Source organism: Lissotriton vulgaris, chromosome 10 (genome assembly GCF_964263255.1).
Source record: "Lissotriton vulgaris chromosome 10, aLisVul1.2, whole genome shotgun sequence".
In the NCBI taxonomy this organism is placed as follows: domain Eukaryota; kingdom Metazoa; phylum Chordata; class Amphibia; order Caudata; family Salamandridae; genus Lissotriton; species Lissotriton vulgaris.
Genome location: NC_141698.1, coordinates 124109993 through 124131465, shown reverse-complemented (window position 1 = coordinate 124131465; position 21473 = coordinate 124109993). Strand labels below are relative to the sequence as shown.

At 41.0% G+C, this 21473-nt stretch overlaps 1 protein-coding gene across 1 annotated transcript in view; it reads left to right on the top strand.

Moving 5' to 3' along the window:
- The window catches only part of LOC147684817 (cytochrome P450 3A29-like), a 141541-nt gene extending 123597 nt beyond the window's left edge, over positions 1 to 17944 (top strand). Inside the window, exons 11-13 of the mRNA XM_086940692.1 lie at positions 9418 to 9644; positions 14415 to 14577; positions 17312 to 17944. Of these exons, the coding sequence (XP_086796818.1) occupies positions 9418 to 9644; positions 14415 to 14577; positions 17312 to 17407 (486 nt within the window). The 3' untranslated portion in view covers positions 17408 to 17944. The remainder of the gene's footprint in view (positions 1 to 9417; positions 9645 to 14414; positions 14578 to 17311) is intronic.
- Positions 17945 to 21473: the final 3529 nt, after the last annotated feature.

The following is a 21473-nucleotide window of genomic DNA, read 5'->3' as shown; positions in this document are numbered from 1 at the left end:
TACATAACATCATATAAACAAATCATACATTATATATACTCATTATAAGCCTACAGAACCAACTAATAGTAAAGAAAAATGGTTTAGTTTAAACATTCCTAGTAGACTCACTACATCTATCTATAGGGGACCCAATACTGGCCCCTCGACTTCTAGCCCGCCTGGATCTAGTAGCGTATATAGCTTTTTCTTGATTATAAACACCTAGGAAACGGGCGAGCCACATTTGGAAGGTAGGTGGATCAACCTCTTTCCATCTTGCTGCTAGTATAATTCTATATACTGCTGTTCCTATGAATAAGCAAGATTCCTCCTCTACACTTAGGTTTAGAGAGCTGTCCTGCCCTAAGATATACAGCGTGAAAGATTCCGGAAGTCTATGCACAAACACTTCTTCCCAGAACTCAGACACCATTCTTTTAAAAGAAGCTAATTTATCACATTCATAAAGCATATGAATTAATGTAGCTGGGCCTCTTCCACATCTAGGACACTCATCATTCACCCTTTTGCCCCAGGCATAGAGTTTAGCGGGGGTATAATAGAGATTATATATGGTCTTATTAGTCTGAGCCCTGAGATTAGAACTAAGGATCAGTGTGATGATAATAATAGGCTCATATCTATATCCAATTTATCAACCCATGCGGCTTCGGTATGTTCAAGATCATCTTGAAGCTTCCCAAGAAGTATGCTATAAAAGGTTCGAATTTTAGACAGTGACAAACAAAACAGGTGTGTGGAGGGTCGGGGGGAATATTTATTGACCTTCCTGCTCGCTCCCCTATGCCAAGATACAAATTACACAAAAGAGCAGGCAAGGTCTGACAGTGGTGTGTAACCGCAATGGCGGCCGTGAGGCACTAGTGGTGAGCGCATGAGATAGAGGGTTGCAACAGTAGAAGCTCTATGTCACCAGCAGGACCAAATTAATTCCCATCAGACCACCCATATGGTGGAGTTGCGTCACATAGGAATCATATGATCATCCCGAACCGAATCTGACCATGTAGTGTCGATCGGGAGGGGACGTCAAAGGAATGTGGTCCTGTTGTGACCCCAAAAAGTATAAAGTGTGCAGTGCTCAGGGAAAGTGTGAGATAAAATTAACTACCAGGACACCCAAGAACATTACAATAGGGGTCCTAGTGTGAAAGATTAAAAACACGCCAAGTAGTACGACTACTCAGAGGCGCTGTGCAGTATGGTCGACATGTTTCAGCTAATAGAGCAGATGGCTCAGCTTTCTTCAGGACCTTTAAACAGGAAAACAGCTACTGCAACTACATGTGGAATGTATAAGTGAAAAATGTACTCATCCAGAGTCACATATAAACCAGGAACTGATATACTTAAAAGTCCACTGGAGGGAAGGAGAAGTGTCTTCTTCCTAACAAGAGAAAAAGAGAAAACACAAAAGACAGTGTGTCAAAAACCACCCTATCTCTCACGCACACCCATCATACACACACAGCGACCATGCAGACACACCTGCAGGAATAGATTCTATTCTGCATTTTAACAAGCATATTGTCTTGAATCACTCAGAGGCATTTCCTCTTGGTGATACTCACCCAGCTTTGTGTGGGTGATGGCCTCACCTCAACCCGGCAACCGCTCGGGAGTATGAGGCCCCGCTCTGTAGTATAGAAAAGGACACGGTAAGCACACAACTTTACGATGTCCTACCCAATAGTTCTATACAAATAACCAAACTGACGTGTGAAAGTACACAAGATGACGCCCTACACTGAACACCACAAAGATTCACAGGGGGTATATATATAACAGTAATATCACACACACTGTGATCCTTAACAACACGTAAAGTCCTGATATCTGTGTATATCTAAAGACAATTCCTTTAAAAGATGGTAGATGTCCTGATCCCAGCAGTGGGATATTGCAAGTTATACACGTGCTATATGCAAGAAGGGATTTGTGATGGCATTGTCCCTAAGACAGACCTAGTTAAGGCTGTTCAATTCACTCCATATATTCAAAAACAGGGTGCCCAAGACCTCCCATCAGTGAAAGAGGAATATTTTACACATAGAAATGGGGCCATGCCGGGTGTGGCTGAACTATCTCGTAGACCGGGGATATGCTGGTCTCAATAGCAGTAAAAGAAAAGCTAAAAGGTCTGCCGGGTCTTACTTGACTTGATATTACACCAGGAAGAGTTTACTCACTACACTGGAAAAAAACGCAAACTGACTTACCTCTCCGTCGGTGCTCTCGCAGCAGACCCGAGCGGAAGTGGAGGTGCAGTATGCTGGAGACCTTTCTCCTTTTAAACGCGTGTGCAATTGGCCATAGAGTCAAGATTGCAAGCAACCGCTGTGGCTCGCGTTTCGGAAGCTGCTACCTTCTCGCGCATGCGCAAACGGAGAGAAACTCCATTCTATTGCGCATGCGTTAACCCATAGACTCGCCGGTCGGATGAAATCACTCTGGGACTAAAGACTATAAACGCGGGTGTTCTGTAAATATAACAGCAGATCCATTGTCAAGTTCATATAACTCGACGGGCGCAGAATTGAAATGGCACCGGATCGGTGGGTAATAAGATCCCGTGCTCCTATCAACCCGTGTCGTCATTGGGTAATAGAGCAAAACAAATAGCATCAATATCCCCATAGCGTGCAATTATTTTTTATATAGTTGCAGTTGGGAAGAGACAAGACCAGGTTTGTTTATAAAAGATAGCAACCCCAGGCCAAAAGTAAAGACAGCACAAGTCTCCAACCGTGTCATAAGTGGTGGGACATATTGATGACGTGGTACTTAATGACAATGTCTAGAAAGAAACCACTTATACAGTCAAAATCAGGGGCACAAAGGTGATAAAGGGTCGCCAAACTATACGCAGACCCTGTAGGGTACTAGAAGTTAATGTCTAGGGGTGTCAGTGGGGGCAGCCAAAGAGACAACAAACACACATCAGTTAGGTGAGCTAAGTGGTGCAAACACGGTTGGCACCATGAACAAAACGACCCGCAACTAACAAGCTGCACTCAATACTGACAAACAAAACAGGTGTGTGGAGGGTCGGGGGGAATATTTATTGACCTTCCTGCTCGCTCCCCTATGCCAAGATACAAATTACACAAAAGAGCAGGCAAGGTCTGACAGTGGTGTGTAACCGCAATGGCGGCCGTGAGGCACTAGTGGTGAGCGCATGAGATAGAGGGTTGCAACAGGTCCTGAAGAAAGCTGAGCCATCTGCTCTATTAGCTGAAACATGTCGACCATACTGCACAGCGCCTCTGAGTAGTCGTACTACTTGGCGTGTTTTTAATCTTTCACACTAGGACCCCTATTGTAATGTTCTTGGGTGTCCTGGTAGTTAATTTTATCTCACACTTTCCCTGAGCACTGCACACTTTATACTTTTTGGGGTCACAACAGGACCACATTCCTTTGACGTCCCCTCCCGATCGACACTACATGGTCAGATTCGGTTCGGGATGATCATATGATTCCTATGTGACGCAACTCCACCATATGGGTGGTCTGATGGGAATTAATTTGGTCCTGCTGGTGACATAGAGCTTCTACTGTTGCAACCCTCTATCTCATGCGCTCACCACTAGTGCCTCACGGCCGCCATTGCGGTTACACACCACTGTCAGACCTTGCCTGCTCTTTTGTGTAATTTGTATCTTGGCATAGGGGAGCGAGCAGGAAGGTCAATAAATATTCCCCCCGACCCTCCACACACCTGTTTTGTTTGTCAGTATTGAGTGCAGCTTGTTAGTTGCGGGTCGTTTTGTTCATGGTGCCAACCGTGTTTGCACCACTTAGCTCACCTAACTGATGTGTGTTTGTTGTCTCTTTGGCTGCCCCCACTGACACCCCTAGACATTAACTTCTAGTACCCTACAGGGTCTGCGTATAGTTTGGCGACCCTTTATCACCTTTGTGCCCCTGATTTTGACTGTATAAGTGGTTTCTTTCTAGACATTGTCATTAAGTACCACGTCATCAATATGTCCCACCACTTATGACACGGTTGGAGACTTGTGCTGTCTTTACTTTTGGCCTGGGGTTGCTATCTTTTATAAACAAACCTGGTCTTGTCTCTTCCCAACTGCAACTATATAAAAAATAATTGCACGCTATGGGGATATTGATGCTATTTGTTTTGCTCTATTACCCAATGACGACACGGGTTGATAGGAGCACGGGATCTTATTACCCACCGATCCGGTGCCATTTCAATTCTGCGCCCGTCGAGTTATATGAACTTGACAATGGATCTGCTGTTATATTTACAGAACACCCGCGTTTATAGTCTTTAGTCCCAGAGTGATTTCATCCGACCGGCGAGTCTATGGGTTAACGCATGCGCAATAGAATGGAGTTTCTCTCCGTTTGCGCATGCGCGAGAAGGTAGCAGCTTCCGAAACGCGAGCCACAGCGGTTGCTTGCAATCTTGACTCTATGGCCAATTGCACACGCGTTTAAAAGGAGAAAGGTCTCCAGCATACTGCACCTCCACTTCCGCTCGGGTCTGCTGCGAGAGCACCGACGGAGAGGTAAGTCAGTTTGCGTTTTTTTCCAGTGTAGTGAGTAAACTCTTCCTGGTGTAATATCAAGTCAAGTAAGACCCGGCAGACCTTTTAGCTTTTCTTTTACTGCTATTGAGATCAGCATATCCCCGGTCTACGAGATAGTTCAGCCACACCCGGCATGGCCCCATTTCTATGTGTAAAATATTCCTCTTTCACTGATGGGAGGTCTTGGGCACCCTGTTTTTGAATATATGGAGTGAATTGAACAGCCTTAACTAGGTCTGTCTTAGGGACAATGCCATCACAAATCCCTTCTTGCATATAGCACGTGTATAACTTGCAATATCCCACTGCTGGGATCAGGACATCTACCATCTTTTAAAGGAATTGTCTTTAGATATACACAGATATCAGGACTTTACGTGTTGTTAAGGATCACAGTGTGTGTGATATTACTGTTATATATATACCCCCTGTGAATCTTTGTGGTGTTCAGTGTAGGGCGTCATCTTGTGTACTTTCACACGTCAGTTTGGTTATTTGTATAGAACTATTGGGTAGGACATCGTAAAGTTGTGTGCTTACCGTGTCCTTTTCTATACTACAGAGCGGGGCCTCATACTCCCGAGCGGTTGCCGGGTTGAGGTGAGGCCATCACCCACACAAAGCTGGGTGAGTATCACCAAGAGGAAATGCCTCTGAGTGATTCAAGACAATATGCTTGTTAAAATGCAGAATAGAATCTATTCCTGCAGGTGTGTCTGCATGGTCGCTGTGTGTGTATGATGGGTGTGCGTGAGAGATAGGGTGGTTTTTGACACACTGTCTTTTGTGTTTTCTCTTTTTCTCTTGTTAGGAAGAAGACACTTCTCCTTCCCTCCAGTGGACTTTTAAGTATATCAGTTCCTGGTTTATATGTGACTCTGGATGAGTACATTTTTCACTTATACATTCCACATGTAGTTGCAGTAGCTGTTTTCCTGTTTAAAGGTCCTGAAGAAAGCTGAGCCATCTGCTCTATTAGCTGAAACATGTCGACCATACTGCACAGCGCCTCTGAGTAGTCGTACTACTTGGCGTGTTTTTAATCTTTCACACTAGGACCCCTATTGTAATGTTCTTGGGTGTCCTGGTAGTTAATTTTATCTCACACTTTCCCTGAGCACTGCACACTTTATACTTTTTGGGGTCACAACAGGACCACATTCCTTTGACGTCCCCTCCCGATCGACACTACATGGTCAGATTCGGTTCGGGATGATCATATGATTCCTATGTGACGCAACTCCACCATATGGGTGGTCTGATGGGAATTAATTTGGTCCTGCTGGTGACATAGAGCTTCTACTGTTGCAACCCTCTATCTCATGCGCTCACCACTAGTGCCTCACGGCCGCCATTGCGGTTACACACCACTGTCAGACCTTGCCTGCTCTTTTGTGTAATTCGAATTTTAGACATACAATTCTTTAATGTTTCTAGGAGAGGGATCTTATCTACCATGATCTCAGGTCTTTTCAGGCTCAAGATTAAATTTAGTTGAATATATTTAAAATAATCACAATTAGATACTTTAAAATTTCTTTGAAGACTCAAAAAACGAGTACTAGATTCCCCAGCGAGAAAATCCCTACTTGCAATATTTCCTAGATTTTCCCATTTTTTTGCAACTGCATCATTAACCTGTTTAGGTAAAAGTGAGGAATGCCATAGGGGTGTATACCCGGTAAATTTGGGGATTTCCATATGTTTCGCTATTCTCGCCCATATTTTGCCTGCATTGTTGATCACTTTAAATTTCGTTTTTTTTTAAATAACTAGGCTCTAGTTGCCTAAGTAAAAGCCCTCGGGCATTCACCCCTATTGATAGCTCATAAATTGATGGTATTCTTATATCTTCTGGGTTCCCCAGTTGGTTAGTAGTATTAAAGAGCGGAACCATTTGTTGAAGGAGAGCGGCCCATAGGTAGAGCATGATATTTGGAGTGGCTAAACCTCCCCTTTCCTGTGGTAATGATAAATATTTCATTGACCTCCTAATTTTACCGTACTGCCACATGTATTTAGCCATTTGAGATTCGAAACTTTTTAGTAATTTATCATCAATAAGTAGAGGTATTGCCCGAAACAGATATAGTATTTTGGGAAGTATGTTCATTTTAAGATAGTTAGCTCTACCAATTATTGACAAGTATAAGCTATTAACCCGCCTTAAATCTTGTTTTATTGTAGATAGTAAAGGTTCGTAGTTTATTTTACATATATCTTGAACCTTTGTACTTATACAGACCCCAAGATATACTGCAGTTTCTGCTTTTCTGGGATCGTTAAAATCTGTATTCTCAATACATAAAATGATGGTTTTATCTTTATTCAGAGAGTGCCCAGAATATCTTCCAAAATTATGGTAATAGCCTCGATTTCAGTGATTGCTTCAGAAGGGTCAGATGTTAGTACAGCCACATCATCCGCTTAGGCGAGTATTTTAGTATCAAAAGTACCAGAGGTAATTGATTTAATCAAGGGGGTCTGCAAAAGTTTAACAATCAAAGGGTTAATATATAGGGCGAACAATAACGGCGAGCATGGGCAGCCTTGCCTTGTGCCTCTTGTTATCCTGACTATTTCAGATTCAATGCCCATGACTTGAATCTTAGCTGTTGGTTTTTGGTACATAGCTTTAATAGCCTTAATAAATATAGGGCCACAGTCATTTTGTCCCAAATTACTCCAAAGAAACTCCCATGACAACCTGTCGAAGGCTTTCTCGGCATCGAGAAGGATCATCGACATCCGGACCCCAGTCCCAGCCATGACATAAAAGAGTGCGATCACTCTGCGAGTGTTATCGGTGGTAGATCTGCCAGGAATGAAGCCATGCTGCCAGGGGGAGACCAGATGTTCGATGACCCCTCCCAGCCGGTTAGCCAAGATCTTTGCGTACAGCTTGGAGTCAGAGTTTATCAAGGAGATTGGGCGATAAGATGATGGGAGGTCCGTTGGTTTACCTTTTTTTGAGAAGAAAATTATGTTGGTATCTTTCCATGAATTCGGCGTAAGGCCACTCCACTGTATGCCAATAAAGAGGTTGAGTAAGAGTGGAGCAATTACAGTACCCAGGATCTTATAGAGTTCTAAGGGGATTTTATCTGGGCCGGCGTCCTTTCCAGAGGCAAGATCAGAAAGAGCACTCTGAACTTCTGCTAGGGTTATCTCTTTTTCAAGATCTTCCCTCCTTGTACTATGTAAAGTCTTGTCCCATCCTGTATCGGCTAAAAATTCCCGAAGAAACAGTCCTGTTTCAGCACTGTTAATTGGTTCGTCTTCATGATACAGTTTCTTATAATATTTTTGGAAAACTTTAGCTATGTCTGTTGGGTCAGTATAAACATTTCCTTCTGAATTTATAGCCTTAATACTGTTATAGGAGATCTTTTGTCTAGTGCGTAGGGCAAGCTGTTTCCCAGACCTCTCTCCATTCTCATACACATCTCTTCTATGTGTTTGGTAGGTTTCTGCTGCTTTCTGTGTAAGACAGCTATTCGGCTCCGTTTTTAATAACAGCATCCATCTCATTGTATCTGCCCCATCCTCTCCCCGATCTATTGATACTACATGATCCTCCTCAATTTTGGCTAATTCTGTCATTAGCAAATGATTTTTATTATCAAGTTGTTTTTTAGTCTTAGCCACATAGCTAATTGTTTCCCCCCTCAATGCGGCCTTGAAACAATACCACACGACCCCCCTTGAGGTGCTGTGTCGGTTAATTTCGAAATATTTTTGCGCCCATTTAGTAATAAACATTACATATTCATTATTAACCAAGAGTTTCCGGTCAAAATTCCAACTAGATCGCTGTTTATTGAATCCAGTTAGATTGACAGAGCAAAATAGTGCATTATGATCCGAGATTAGTTTCGGCCATTTATGTATTACAGCCTGATTAATTAGATCTCTTGTAACTAATACATAGTCTAGTCTGACATACTTATTATGGGGATGTGAATAATATGTATACCCTGGATCTGTCTGATTTTTAAAATCCCATACATCCACAAGATCAAGGCTGTCTCTAAGTTGGCTGACCGCCTTAAAGACTCTTGACTTACGACCTTTATACCGATGTTGTTTCCTAAAGGCGGGGCTTAGTGAAATGTTAAAATCACCACATATTACAGATGAGCCTGGCCAGGACGCAAGTTTTAATTCAAGCATTTCAAAAACAGAAGGATCGTCCTGGTTCGACCCATATACCGTACAAATAGTTAGTCCCACTGCTAGCTCAGCAATTGCCCACCTCCCTTGGGCATCCACTGTCTTACGTTTAGCTTCACCCAGGGCTATCTTAGCTAAAATAGCTACGCCACGGGTATTAGATGTTTGTAAGGAGCAGACCAATAAATTATATCCTCTAAATTTAAATAAATCTCTCTTGTCCCAGGGTAGATGAGTCTCTTGAATGCAGATTATATCAGCTTTATTTTGTTTAATTATTTCATCTAACCTGGCTCGCTTATTGGTATCATTTAATCCAACCACATTCCAAGTACAGATTGCTAATTTCCCCATTTTACTCTCGTCGAGAATTTCCTTAGGACAAAAGAACCTGCCTTAAACTTCTCAAACTTTTGGATGTGCTTTATTGCTTTTACCATATCAATGACACTTTGTACCAGTCTTATTGTCAAATTGGAGTAGTTGCTTATATTAGGTTTTCTACCCCCCTGCCCTCCCCCCCCAACCCCAATCCCCCTCCCTCATCCCACCCTCCTCTGCCTCCTTGGGGCATTTTCAGTGAATAAGCGCATCTTTATACAGTAAACTGCATGTTTCCTTGTTCTTCACATATTGCGAAGATATATTTTAATGCTGAGCTCTTCCTGTCTCCCCATATCAGGCTCCTCCTACTTATGAAGCAGTGATGCAGATGGAATACCTGGACATGGTCATCAATGAAAGCCTGCGGCTCTACCCCCCTGGAGGACGGTTGGAGAGAATGTGCAAGAAAACCATTGAGATAAATGGAATAACCATTCCAGAGGGTGTGGTGGCGATGATACCAGCCTACGTGATGCATCGTGACCCAGAGTATTGGCCAGAACCAGAGATATTCAACCCTGAAAGGTATCTGAAGTATTAGAGAGAAAACATGGAAATGGGAGCATGGGCATAAGAACCTAGGGCTTCATGTACAAAGACCTTTTGGAATTGCAACCCCTGTGATTCATAAAATCACACTGTTTGTTACTGCAAAAGGCCTTTTCTTTATGTATAAAAGGCCTTTTCTGAGTCACAAAATTATTTCTGATGCATAAAAGTACTTTTCCGTGCCATCCAGAATTGTAAATAGGATGGAGCATGAAACAGGTGCCCACTCCTATTTCCAATTAGGAAAGGAATGTATCCATGGTTTACAACCACAATTGCAGGCAATAACCATTGATTAGTTACAGACCCCAGAGTAGGGGTGGTAACTGATTCACAAATGGGAAGGTTGCCCTATTAGGACCCCGTCGTTCTTCTAAGACACATGAGCTGCTTTGAAAAAAGGTTTTCCATTTTGAAATGCAGTCATAGATATGGAGGTCTGCTTCTTATTACAGGCCATTATCTTTCTGATTGCAGCCAATCACAGGGGGTTGCAAATTGTGCCCTGGCCAATGAATATTAATTGGGTAGGTAGTTCAGCCACTTCCTGTGATTCTGTGTTTTGCGAACCTACCTATTTGCATATAGGATTGTTTGCAATATAATATTCCATTTCAAAATGGCAGTGCCCAATTGCAACCAGTTATTGCAAATGGAATCATACTACATCAGTCCTCTACCTTCTTATAACAAGACTCAAAGTAGCCAAAACATTATTGTATGCTCAAAGTAACAAGGACAAGATCATACTGCTCTCATTCCACCTCTTGACACCTACTTACTGCTCACCTAATGCCTCTGCAGTCAACCCTTTTTTCTTCGACCTTTATATTTGAGAGAATACCCCTTACCTCTCATATCACAAACCCCACATAACCCACAACTTACCATCCACACCTGTCTTTACCCAGAAACACTCTCCTCTCTACGAGCCAGATGTACAACGCTTTTTTCAGCTCACAAAGGTCCCAATTCACAGACCTAAAAAAGCCTTTATAAATTTACAAAGCCCTATTTATAATTCGGTAAGCTGTTATCGAATCACAAATTGGGTTTTGCGAGTCGCTATCAGGAAGGAACATGCCAAGGGCGTCCCTTCCTAATAACGAGTTTCACAGTCATGTATGATTGTTTTGCAACCGGAAGGCAGTGCCTAAACATTCATACATAACAGACTCTCTGAAGGAGGTGGTAACCAATAACAAATGGGTCTACAAGGGAGCCCTTCCTCTTTGTGAATGTGGGAGCCAGCATTTTTTAAGAGCAGGCAGTGGTCCAATGGAACACTGCCTGACCTTAAAAAATTTAAAGGAAACTTTTCATTTTTCTTTTTTAAATGCATCTAATTTTCCTTTATGGAAAACGGGCTGCATTTCGAAATTAAAAAACTACTTTTATTTAAAAAGCAGTCACAGACATGGGTGTCTGCTGACGCCAGCAGGCCACCATCCCAGTGAGTGCTGGACATTCACAATAGGTCGCAAATTGCGACCTCCTTCATGAATATTAACGAGGCAGGTCTCTTGGAACCCATTGGGAACCGCAAACAGTGTAAAACACAGTGTTGTACAAAGCTGTTTGTGATCTGTGCAACCTAGCAATAACTGAAAAATGCTAACTTCAGGCATATAAAAGGAGAATTTGAAATGTTTTTGGTCATTCTGAAATATTTACAGGTAGAGTTTTTTTAATGAATTAACACTAAGGGCTCGATTTTGCTGTCGGACGGATCCAACATCAATTTGGTACTGGAACCGACAGACCTCCTGTCGCCGGTCCCAACCCAGCAATTAGGATGCAACCTAACACTGTTCGGTCGTATTCCTATTCTTTACAATTTGAGCATGCATTCCGACCAGAATGCATGCTCTCAGTTTAAAGAGAAGAGGTGCAGTTCATCCCTACACCCGTTGCAGGAACCTCATGATGCCTGCCACAGGTGCAGGGATCCACAGGGGCCTCCAACCAGAGGCCGTGCACCCATGAGACCCTGCTGGGGCCACCCAAAGTCTGCTTCCGGCAGCCTTTCTGTGTCGGAAAGGCCAGCACAGAAAGGCTTTAGGAATCCGACATTGTAATCCCTCGGGCTGAAATAGCCGCGTGGAGGTTACTGGAGGTTTTCCGAAAGGCAGACGGGCTCTCTCCGAGCCCGTCGGAAGCCATTCGAAAATCCAGTTCGGATTCCTTTCTGACCGAATCCATCCAAGTAGGTGGGTCGGAAATGAATCCGAACAGCTGATTATGATGCCGTAAGAACGGCTCTAACCGAGGGTCTGAACCATTAACTACGGCATCGTAATCGACCTCTAGATCTTGATGCATTGATACCAAGTCTGCAGTTTGGATCCAGGCCTGGGATCTAAAGTCAGATTATCATAAAAAGCAGATTCCAATGTAAAACAATAGAAAAATACATTAGGTTATACTTTGGCTATTTAGGCCTGAGGCTAGAATGGTCGACCTCAAAGCTAGGAAACCACGTTCGAGTCTCAGCAGGGATACTCAACATCCTTTGATTCTGGGAAAATCACTTAATCTCCCAATGCCTAAAAAAATGGATGTGTTCCCTGGTCCTGCATGGAAGTTATTTCCACATCAAAGTTAGAATCTGTTGCAACTTGCTTTTTAAGACAGAGAGATAAAATGCTCCCACCAGGATCATTAATTCCTGGGTTTGTGCCCAACTGGATTAAAGCAAAGTGACATCATCATGGCATCATCACTGGGCATGAGCAGTTGATGTGACTGTGTAGTAGTGCTGTAATTTGGAGAGGGAAAAGTTTGCAGGAGTTGGATGAGCTCTTGTAAGGAAACCAGTCTGTCCCAGAGATCTGAGACCATGTAAATTCAGCCAATGGCTGTGCAAGGTGATATTATTGACAAACATGTACTGTCCCATTTATTGTGAGACTTAGAGGAGGAATTACTTACCCTAGATGATTGCTTTGTCTTCCCCTGGTCACCATCCTAATAGTCTTTTCATTTTCTGGATATCTGTCCAGAACACTGTCTGAAAATGGGTTTTCAGACCCTCCCGCACAAAGGACTTAATCAAGATACCAACTGAGAAAGAACACCTGGTGGACAGCAATCTCTTCACAACCCACTGACCAATATTTGAATGAGATACACTCTGGGTAACGATCAGTCCTGTGATATTTTAATGGGATAGTTAGTGGAATTCAAACCCACTTTCATCACAATCGGAATAGTTACAGGTATAAACATTTACAAGGTAATGACAAATATATTTATCAAGAGGCAGAATAATACAAATTATTGTAACATTATGATGGTATCATAAAGCTTCCTTTATATATAAAGCACCCGACCCCTCCTTTCTCTCAGCTAATTAAGCTAAACATAGCAGTAAAAGAGGCCTACTTCGAGTTTCATAGCTGGTTTACACCAGCATACCTTTTGTGAACAGTAGAACCAATGTTCAGCAAGAAACAGCAGCAGCTGTGTCTGTGTTCCAAAGTCGGCAGACCCTTTACATCATTCATCTACATAGGAAGTGACAACACTAGATTTCCCATAATTCACCTGCACAGGAAGTGACATCACTCCTCTTCCCTCCGAGGACCTTCTTAATGGCTGCCACGGTGTGGGGGCGTCACAAGTGCTTGAAAGGCAAGCCCTTGTGTGCACATCCGCCCAGTATGCACAGTGCCAGGAACTTTGGTCCTCTACCCTCCCTCTTCTACAATGTTGCAACCCTTCACGCCCTAAACTGCGGGCTGCTACTCCACATGAAGGTGCCTCACCATACAAAACAGAGAGCGCATTCTCCTGCACTTCTTGCAAGTTTCAGGCTCTTACCTATACCCAACACCTCACTCGCTCACACTCGCACAGTCCTGCAACCACCCACACAACACTCTACACTTGCATGCTCCTTAACACCCACTCACTCACAAAAGACACCACAGAGAAAGGAATACCTAGAATGGAAAATATATGATAGTTACAACAAAGTGGAACAATGTATGGGGTCACAGAAATCATGTGCTAGGGACCCACTGGCATGCCGGTGCTCATACCAAGGTACAGAATACAGTGAAAAACTAGAGCTGTCATTTTCTGTGATATCATTTTGGCCCTTTTCTATACTTCAGCTGCTTTAGGCCTTAGGTGTATAAGAATAAAGGTTCATGACATATGACATAAAATGCAATATTAGTGGATAATACAAAATTACAGGTCTTCAAGTTATGCCTAATATCTGAAAGAGAGTGCTATTGTGGCACATATTAGGGACTCAGGGTAGTCTTGATGTCCCTCTATAATGTGGAAAACCAACCCTACGATGCTACATTTGCGTTCATCTTTGTTTCAGTTAACTTTACTCCTACTCAACCTAATTCTGCATAAACATTTCCTTTTTTATTTTAAGTGTCAATGTATTTGTTTTTTTAAATTGATATTTGTAACTTAGAATTTGTTTCACTGGTGTAAACATGTGACACCTCCCATGTAGATAACCCTGCCTACAGCTCATACTTTCTTTAATGCATAAATTCTGTGTAAAATAATTCAATAGATTTTTACCCTGCCTTTGAAGCAATGTGTTTCAGATGCATAACGTTCAAGTAAATAGATGTAACCGTTATTGGCCTATTTATAGAACCGAGACAACTAAGACCTTTATAATGGGTAAAGTGATTTCAAATGAAGGAAGCAAATGTGATGAGTTAAAATCTTCTCATGATCCTCTACTTGTCTATGATCTCTAATCATATTCAGGTTCAATAAAGAGAACAAAGAAACTCAGGAACCTTACACTTTCCTACCCTTTGGAGCTGGGCCCAGGAACTGTATAGGAATGAGGTTTGCCCTTCTCATCATGAAAGTGGCCGTGACTGTCCTTCTGCAGACCTTTTCGTTTCAGACTTGCGAAGAGACACCGGTGAGCAACAAAACTATACCCTGACTTTACGATATGTTTTTGAGTTGCAATGAATTTTTATCTTTACTTTTGTGTCTTTTATTTTAATGTCTCACGTTGTGCCAATAGAGTCTCTTCAAATTTTCCTAAACATAGGTAAAAATATTTGGTTGTTGATAGTGACATCTGCCCATCTAACTTCCTGTCTCAAACCCCTAGATCTTTAGAGTTCTACTGAACTCCTGCCATACCAGTTGGTTGGTGTTAATTGATCCTTGGCCCAACAGGAATAATTGGTAGTAGAGCTGTCAAAACAACTGTTGCAGAGTCTATGTAATTCTGAAGCACAAATTGTAATCCAAGATTTAAGAAAGAAATTAGACATTTAATCAATTAAACATAGAGGAGAGTCTCAAAAGTTAATAAAATGCTTGCTTAATGGTCACATGTCCTTACGTACAGGAAAGGATCCTGATCCCTTTCACTGCTTAGCATAACTATAATCTGTTACAGTCCACCACTATATATATAAAGTGTAAAGATTAAGAAAACACGACCTCAGTGTGATCATCTGCAGCAACTGCAAATGTCCAGACCCTTGGCAATTTACACCAGCCATGCAATTTAAGGAGACACAATTTAACACATTCTACTGAATGATTCACAAATCTACCGACACATTATCATCCTCTGATCTGTACTGCAGATCACTGCACAATGATTGCATTTAATAATTAGTAAGTCGCTATTTATAATGCAATAGGGGGGATGTGCCTTCCTGGTCTATTCTTGAGTTCTCGTGAAGCATTTTCTGATTTAATAAACCATGGGCTTTGAACAAAACGAATAGTTGCTCCAATACGGTTATCTTGGCATCCTAGCATGATGCTTAAATAAACTTTTTTGTAGACAAGGTATTAGACCAGAATTATGTTCTCATATCTTACCATATTTACACGAAATGTGATTTAAAAAATATTCACTAAGATTTAAGTACAGCAATGGAGCCAAATGACTCCTACGGAAACAGTAATGTCTCAAATATGGTTTATTTAGGTAGATACATCCAGTTATTGATACATATGCTAATTTCAGTAATCGATACAACCAACCAGTTGATTCTTCTACCACCACCTATTATTTGTATTGAGGTAAGAAAGGCTTTTCGCACTTGCCTCCTTAGGTGGGTGTGTTTGGTACGGAAGAACTTTGGTGTCTCATGTAGGAGGAGAAAATCTTTGAAAATATTTCTGTTGACAAAATACGTTTGAGGGAAAAATGGAGTCAGAACCAAATATTACTGATAGAGCCTATTCAAAATTGGATGACAATCTACCGGGGTAATTCCTGGTGCTCACTATTCACGAGTTTGTACAACAGACCACAATGTGTATTGCTGTGCTCCTTGGGAAAGAGGAATCAACCTACCTCCTTAGATACAGATCTGAAGGATCTTTGACATATAGTAACCAAGACCCTGAGCACAGGCTGGATCTTATCACATTAGAGTACACAATATAACGCACAAAGGTTCCTCTCTGTGTTCTTTATTTTCTTTATTTTGCCCTGCCAACACGTTACGTCCTACAGGAAGTTCCCCACGACTTCTTCAGGGCTATAAAATATAATAAACAACGACTGTTGTATCCAAACCGTTACCAAATTCATGAATCAGTTACGCTGAGCGGAAACCCAAATTTCACTGTCTGGACCAGCCTATGAATCCATGTCCAGTATTTCCACAGCAACTCAACATATTTATTTAAAAAATGCACTTAATTGTTGTATTATCAATGTCACAATTATTAAGAGACAGTTATGTGCACTTCTACTTTGAGGGCTTTGTTGTATGCACAATTTAAACCATAGATTAAGGTTGTTGCTTAAGCCCACTGTGATTGAGAGTAGAAATACACTTTGAAGTATCTGCACAATTGCACCATGTCCCACATCTCTTAATAATTATATTTTATTGTCTACTTTAATGTGATAGGATCTAGTGTGTGCTCAGGGTCTTGGGTATTACTGATAGAGAATTGGTGTACAATTTACTGATAGTTCTGAATCAAAATATCAAAAAAACTGTAGCCCATCTACAAGTTAAAATTTAATTTCCTTGTTGCAGCTACTTTGAAACTTTTGCAAAGATGGGCCAAAACATTTTTCTCTGAGGATACCTTTGTCAGCATATTTACTGCACATCACTTAATTGGGCGATTTAAATTTGCATCTAGTTGGATTACATATAACTATCTAACTGAATTACAAACAGACTTTTCACGTAAAAAAGAATGGCTGAAAATGTGTATTTAAGGAATTTGATAGACATTGCCAATCAATTAACAATGAGACCTTAGAGCCATATACTGCCTCCTCTGTGTATATCTGCACTCCAACAAACGCTTTCCATAGCCACCATTACAAATATATCTCTAGTAAGAATTCAGATTTTTGATGTTTTGGTCTAGTGTAAAAGAAAGTGAGGAATGGCCACATTTCACCACAGGTCTACTGCTAATTAGAAAAAAGGCGTTGCTTTATAATAGGCTTAAGATAAATATTTCAAAGGTTATTGTTGCAGGATGAGGGTCCACTTGCATAAATCAGGGTACAATAATTGATCTGGAGAGAAATTAATGAAAGGGTCACATTTTTGGTTTGGTAAATGTATTTCATTAAGGCTTTATTTTCTTTTTTGCCTGCTTCCTCCATGCTTCTGCTCTGATAGTAAGTTCTCATTTTGGTTTCCCCCAAGATTCCTCTGGAATTTGACCCAAAAGGTGTTTTGAGACCCATCAAGCCCATCGTCCTCAAGTTTGTCCCCAGGGATGGTGGACAGCCTCATGAATAAGATATGATGAAAATGCGACATTTTTACATGGGATCTCCAGGCATACATCAGGCTGAAAAATTGACCTCTGATATGGACAGCCGTCATCAGGAGAGAAACATAAAATGAAAATGCTCTTCTTGTAGATATAAGATTTATTTTCATTGCTTGCAACTAAGACCATTTTAAAATGTACACATTCTCTTAAAACTCTACCTTTTCTGAGTTATGTTTTCCAATTTGAACTGTTTCACCTAAAATTATGGCCAATGTTGTAGCTACTATGTTGTGTTTTGCTTTTATGAGGAATCTGATCACAACTAAAAGCTGTTATTTCTGTGTTTCCTATAAAATAACTAACTATGACACCAATATTAGGCATCACCTTTTGCAAAACTATTGCTAACCATGTGTTCCTATAACAAAAATATTGTAATGTAGAGTAGGATTTAAAATACGCCAAAATATATTCTGGGTTCAAATACGTGAAAATGAAACATCATTTAATAAATGTTTTTTTGTTTTCCAACTTTTTGAATAACTATTTTTCTCTGTGAATAGCTGGATATATATTTAGACAAGCCATCAAATCACACTCTAATTTTTAATACTTCTATTTTATGCAAGTGAAAAAGAAAGTTATTTCCTTCGACAGAAATTGCAAAAATGTTTTAGGATAATTCATCCGAAACGCATGCTGCGATTTGGAGCTGCAAAGTATATCCGGTTGTATTGAAGGTATATGTTACATTTTAAGGCACAACAAGAAACTCTATACCCACAATGTACATTATCCATGAAATATTGGGAGCCAAAGAAAGTCCAACAGACTAAAATCTAAATGCTGTCTTGCTATGTGCTATAAACTGATTCTGTGAATAACTAAAATGCATGCAATACGACTAATGAAACTGTAAAGGTACCTAAGTTTAGCCAATGATATTGGCTGAGGCTGTATTTGGGTTTAGCAGACTCAAACCCTTTTTTTTAAATGTATTTATCTCAAGGAGTAAACATATTAGCCATACATCAAGAGAAAAAATCAATATATATACATTGAGTAAATAAACGTATAGAAAAGAGCCAAGAAAGAAAAAATAAAGTACAGAGAAAAGAGAAATATTAAGAAATACATTGATACCCAACGCTTTTACAATTCTAATTTTAACATAGGCCCCCAAGTTCTATGAAACTTCTTTCCAGAGCGGGCACCCCTGCTCTTAGCTATAGCCATCTCCCTTTCGAAGTTCTCCCTCAGCATTGCCCACCATTCCAGAGTCCTAGGTGGTGTCTTAGCTATCCCAGCGCGGGCAATGCATAGTCATGCTCTTGTTACAGTAATCGATAGAAAGGATCTTAATCCTAAAACCGCATCTGTTTTAAAGCCAAGCATAAGCTCTTTTTCCGTCAATTGTACATTAATCTTTCAACGATCAGCTATTATATGCAGGACATCTTTCCAAGAAGCAGACAGACCTGGACAGATGATGAACATATGCAAGCTATCTGCAGCAACCAATCCACATTTTAAACACTTGCATTTTTCATTCAGATTTAAACCGTTAGGATCTATCCATCTAGCTATTCGTTCTGGAGTATAGCAAAGCATGCATACTGTTTTAAACTGTTTTAACTTTTGGTTAACAGAATATACCGCAGCATGTAGAGTCTCTAAAGCCTGTTCAATATCTTCAGGACTAATATCCTGTCCCAATAGCACACTCCATTTTGATGCTAACTTTAAACTATCATTCTCCCAAGATTGAGAGAATAGATGATATGCCCTGCTAATAGTCAGTTTTGCCTCCGAGTGTAGATAAGTCAATAAGTCTGATCACATAGGTTGTCTATATATCTATATGTCCCCATAAACAGTCTCTAAGCTGAAGATATTTTTAGAACATATTCCTAGGGATACCGGATATAATCTGTAGATCTGAGAATGTACGAAACCCAGTGGTATTGTATAAATGGCATAGTTGACTAGTACCCTGTCTGTTCCAAGATTTAGCTTGCATATCATGAAAAATTGCCGGAAGTATAGGGTTATACCATAACGGCATGCAAAGATGCATCAAAGGCAAAGAGCATTTAGCACTGATCTCACACCATTATACACTATATCCTTAAGAGTATTAAACCATACTCTTTCCAAATAGTTGGGATCATTAATCCTATATAAAAACATAACACTTTCACTACCAATAGCGAGACTATAACAACAATGTTGTCTACTGGGAGACAGACGATCTCGTAAGCAACCAATGAAAGTGGCTCAGAAGTATAGTTTAAAATCAGGTAACTGAAATCCTCCATATCTGTAAGGAAGTTTTCAATATCTTATAGCACGTCTCAATTGTTTATAACTCCAAACAAAACTGCTAATAGCCCCCTCAAGTTTTTTGAAAAAATAATTCGGGACTCGCAGAGGTATTGCCCTAAATAAGTAAAGACATTTCAGCAAAACAATAATTTTTCTAATATTGCAACGCCCTATAAAACTAAAGGCAATGTATGTATGTATGTATGAACCATTTTATAGCGTGCTCTATTACTTGGGAGTATCCTGGCGCGATGGGAAAGAGCGGAGGAAAACAGACAGAAATCAACTTAACAATAAACAAAAGAAGAGTGTCTGGGAGAAAAAAGAACCATTCTTGGAGCACAATAACAACCACACTAGGATGTTTAGGAAGGCCCTCACTCACCACCTAGTGATGACATGCTTCATCATCGGGCCCCACCAAAGAGACCGAATGTCTCTTTGGTGTGCTGCAACGCCAGGATTACTGCAGAGCTGGTTGGTGAGTTTAGGGCGTGTTGAGTGAAAATGAAGAATTAGTGAGTGATGAGGGTATTTTAAAATTGTCAGTAGTGTATCTGAAGCGATTTTATTAAATGATCACTAAAGACAAAAAGTATAAAATATATGTGAGGATCCAGTCCACTTTTAATTGAATGGTGGGATCCTAGAGAGTAGTCAACATGTTTCTTGCCATCGAAACGGTGTCAATTTACCCGGCAATTCTTCAGGACTGGGTGTGATAAACCCTGGCGGTATGGGCACTCTAAGGCCCACCCTTACCTAGGGGCGTGAGATATGAAAATTATAAAAATGAAAAAAGTGCAAAAAAAATTAGGAATATTAGGTTAATTCCTAATTACTCCTGGTTTAGGAGGCTTCTACTGATCGTTTCTGCACTTTTAAGGTGTTAAGAATAAACACCATGGGTCTCAGGAGGGGGGTGGGAGCGTATTCGGCACACCGCCCTCGATGCTCGGCACCCGTGGTGTACCTACGTCGCCCTCGTACCGGACCCCGACGAGGGCGGTGTGCCGAATACGCTCCCACCGCCCTCCTGAGACCCATGGTGTTTATTCTTAACACCTTAAAAGTGCAGAAACGATCAGTAGAAGCCTCCTAAACCAGGAGTAATTAGGAATTAACCTAATATTCCCAATTATTTTTGCACTTTTTCATTTTTATAATTTTCATATCTCACGCCCCTAGGTAAGGGTGGGCCTTAGAGTGCCCATACCGCCAGGGTTTATCACACCCAGTCCTGAAGAATTGCCGGGTAAATTGACACCGTTTCGATGGCAAGAAACATGTTGACTACTCTCTAGGATCCCACCATTCAATTAAAAGTGGACTGGTTCCTCACATATATTTTATACTTTTTGTCTTTAGTGATCATTTAATAAAATCGCTTCAGATACACTACTGACAATTTTAAAATACCCTCATCACTCACTAATTCTTCATTTTCACTCAACACGCCCTAAACTCACCAACCAGCTCCGCAGTAATCCTGGCGTTGCAGCACACCAAAGAGACATTCGGTCTCTTTGGTGGGGCCCGATGATGAAGCATGTCATCACTAGGTGGTGAGTGAGGGCCTTCCTAAACATCCTAGTGTGGTTGTTATTGTGCTCCAAGAATGGTTCTTTTTTCTCCCAGACACTCTTCTTTTGTTTATTGACAATTGACCGGGGAACAAGAGTGTCAGATGCTCTCCCTACCTCTCTCCTTGATATTCAGAAATCAACTTAAGTCACACTCCTGAATAGATGATTTACTCAAAAA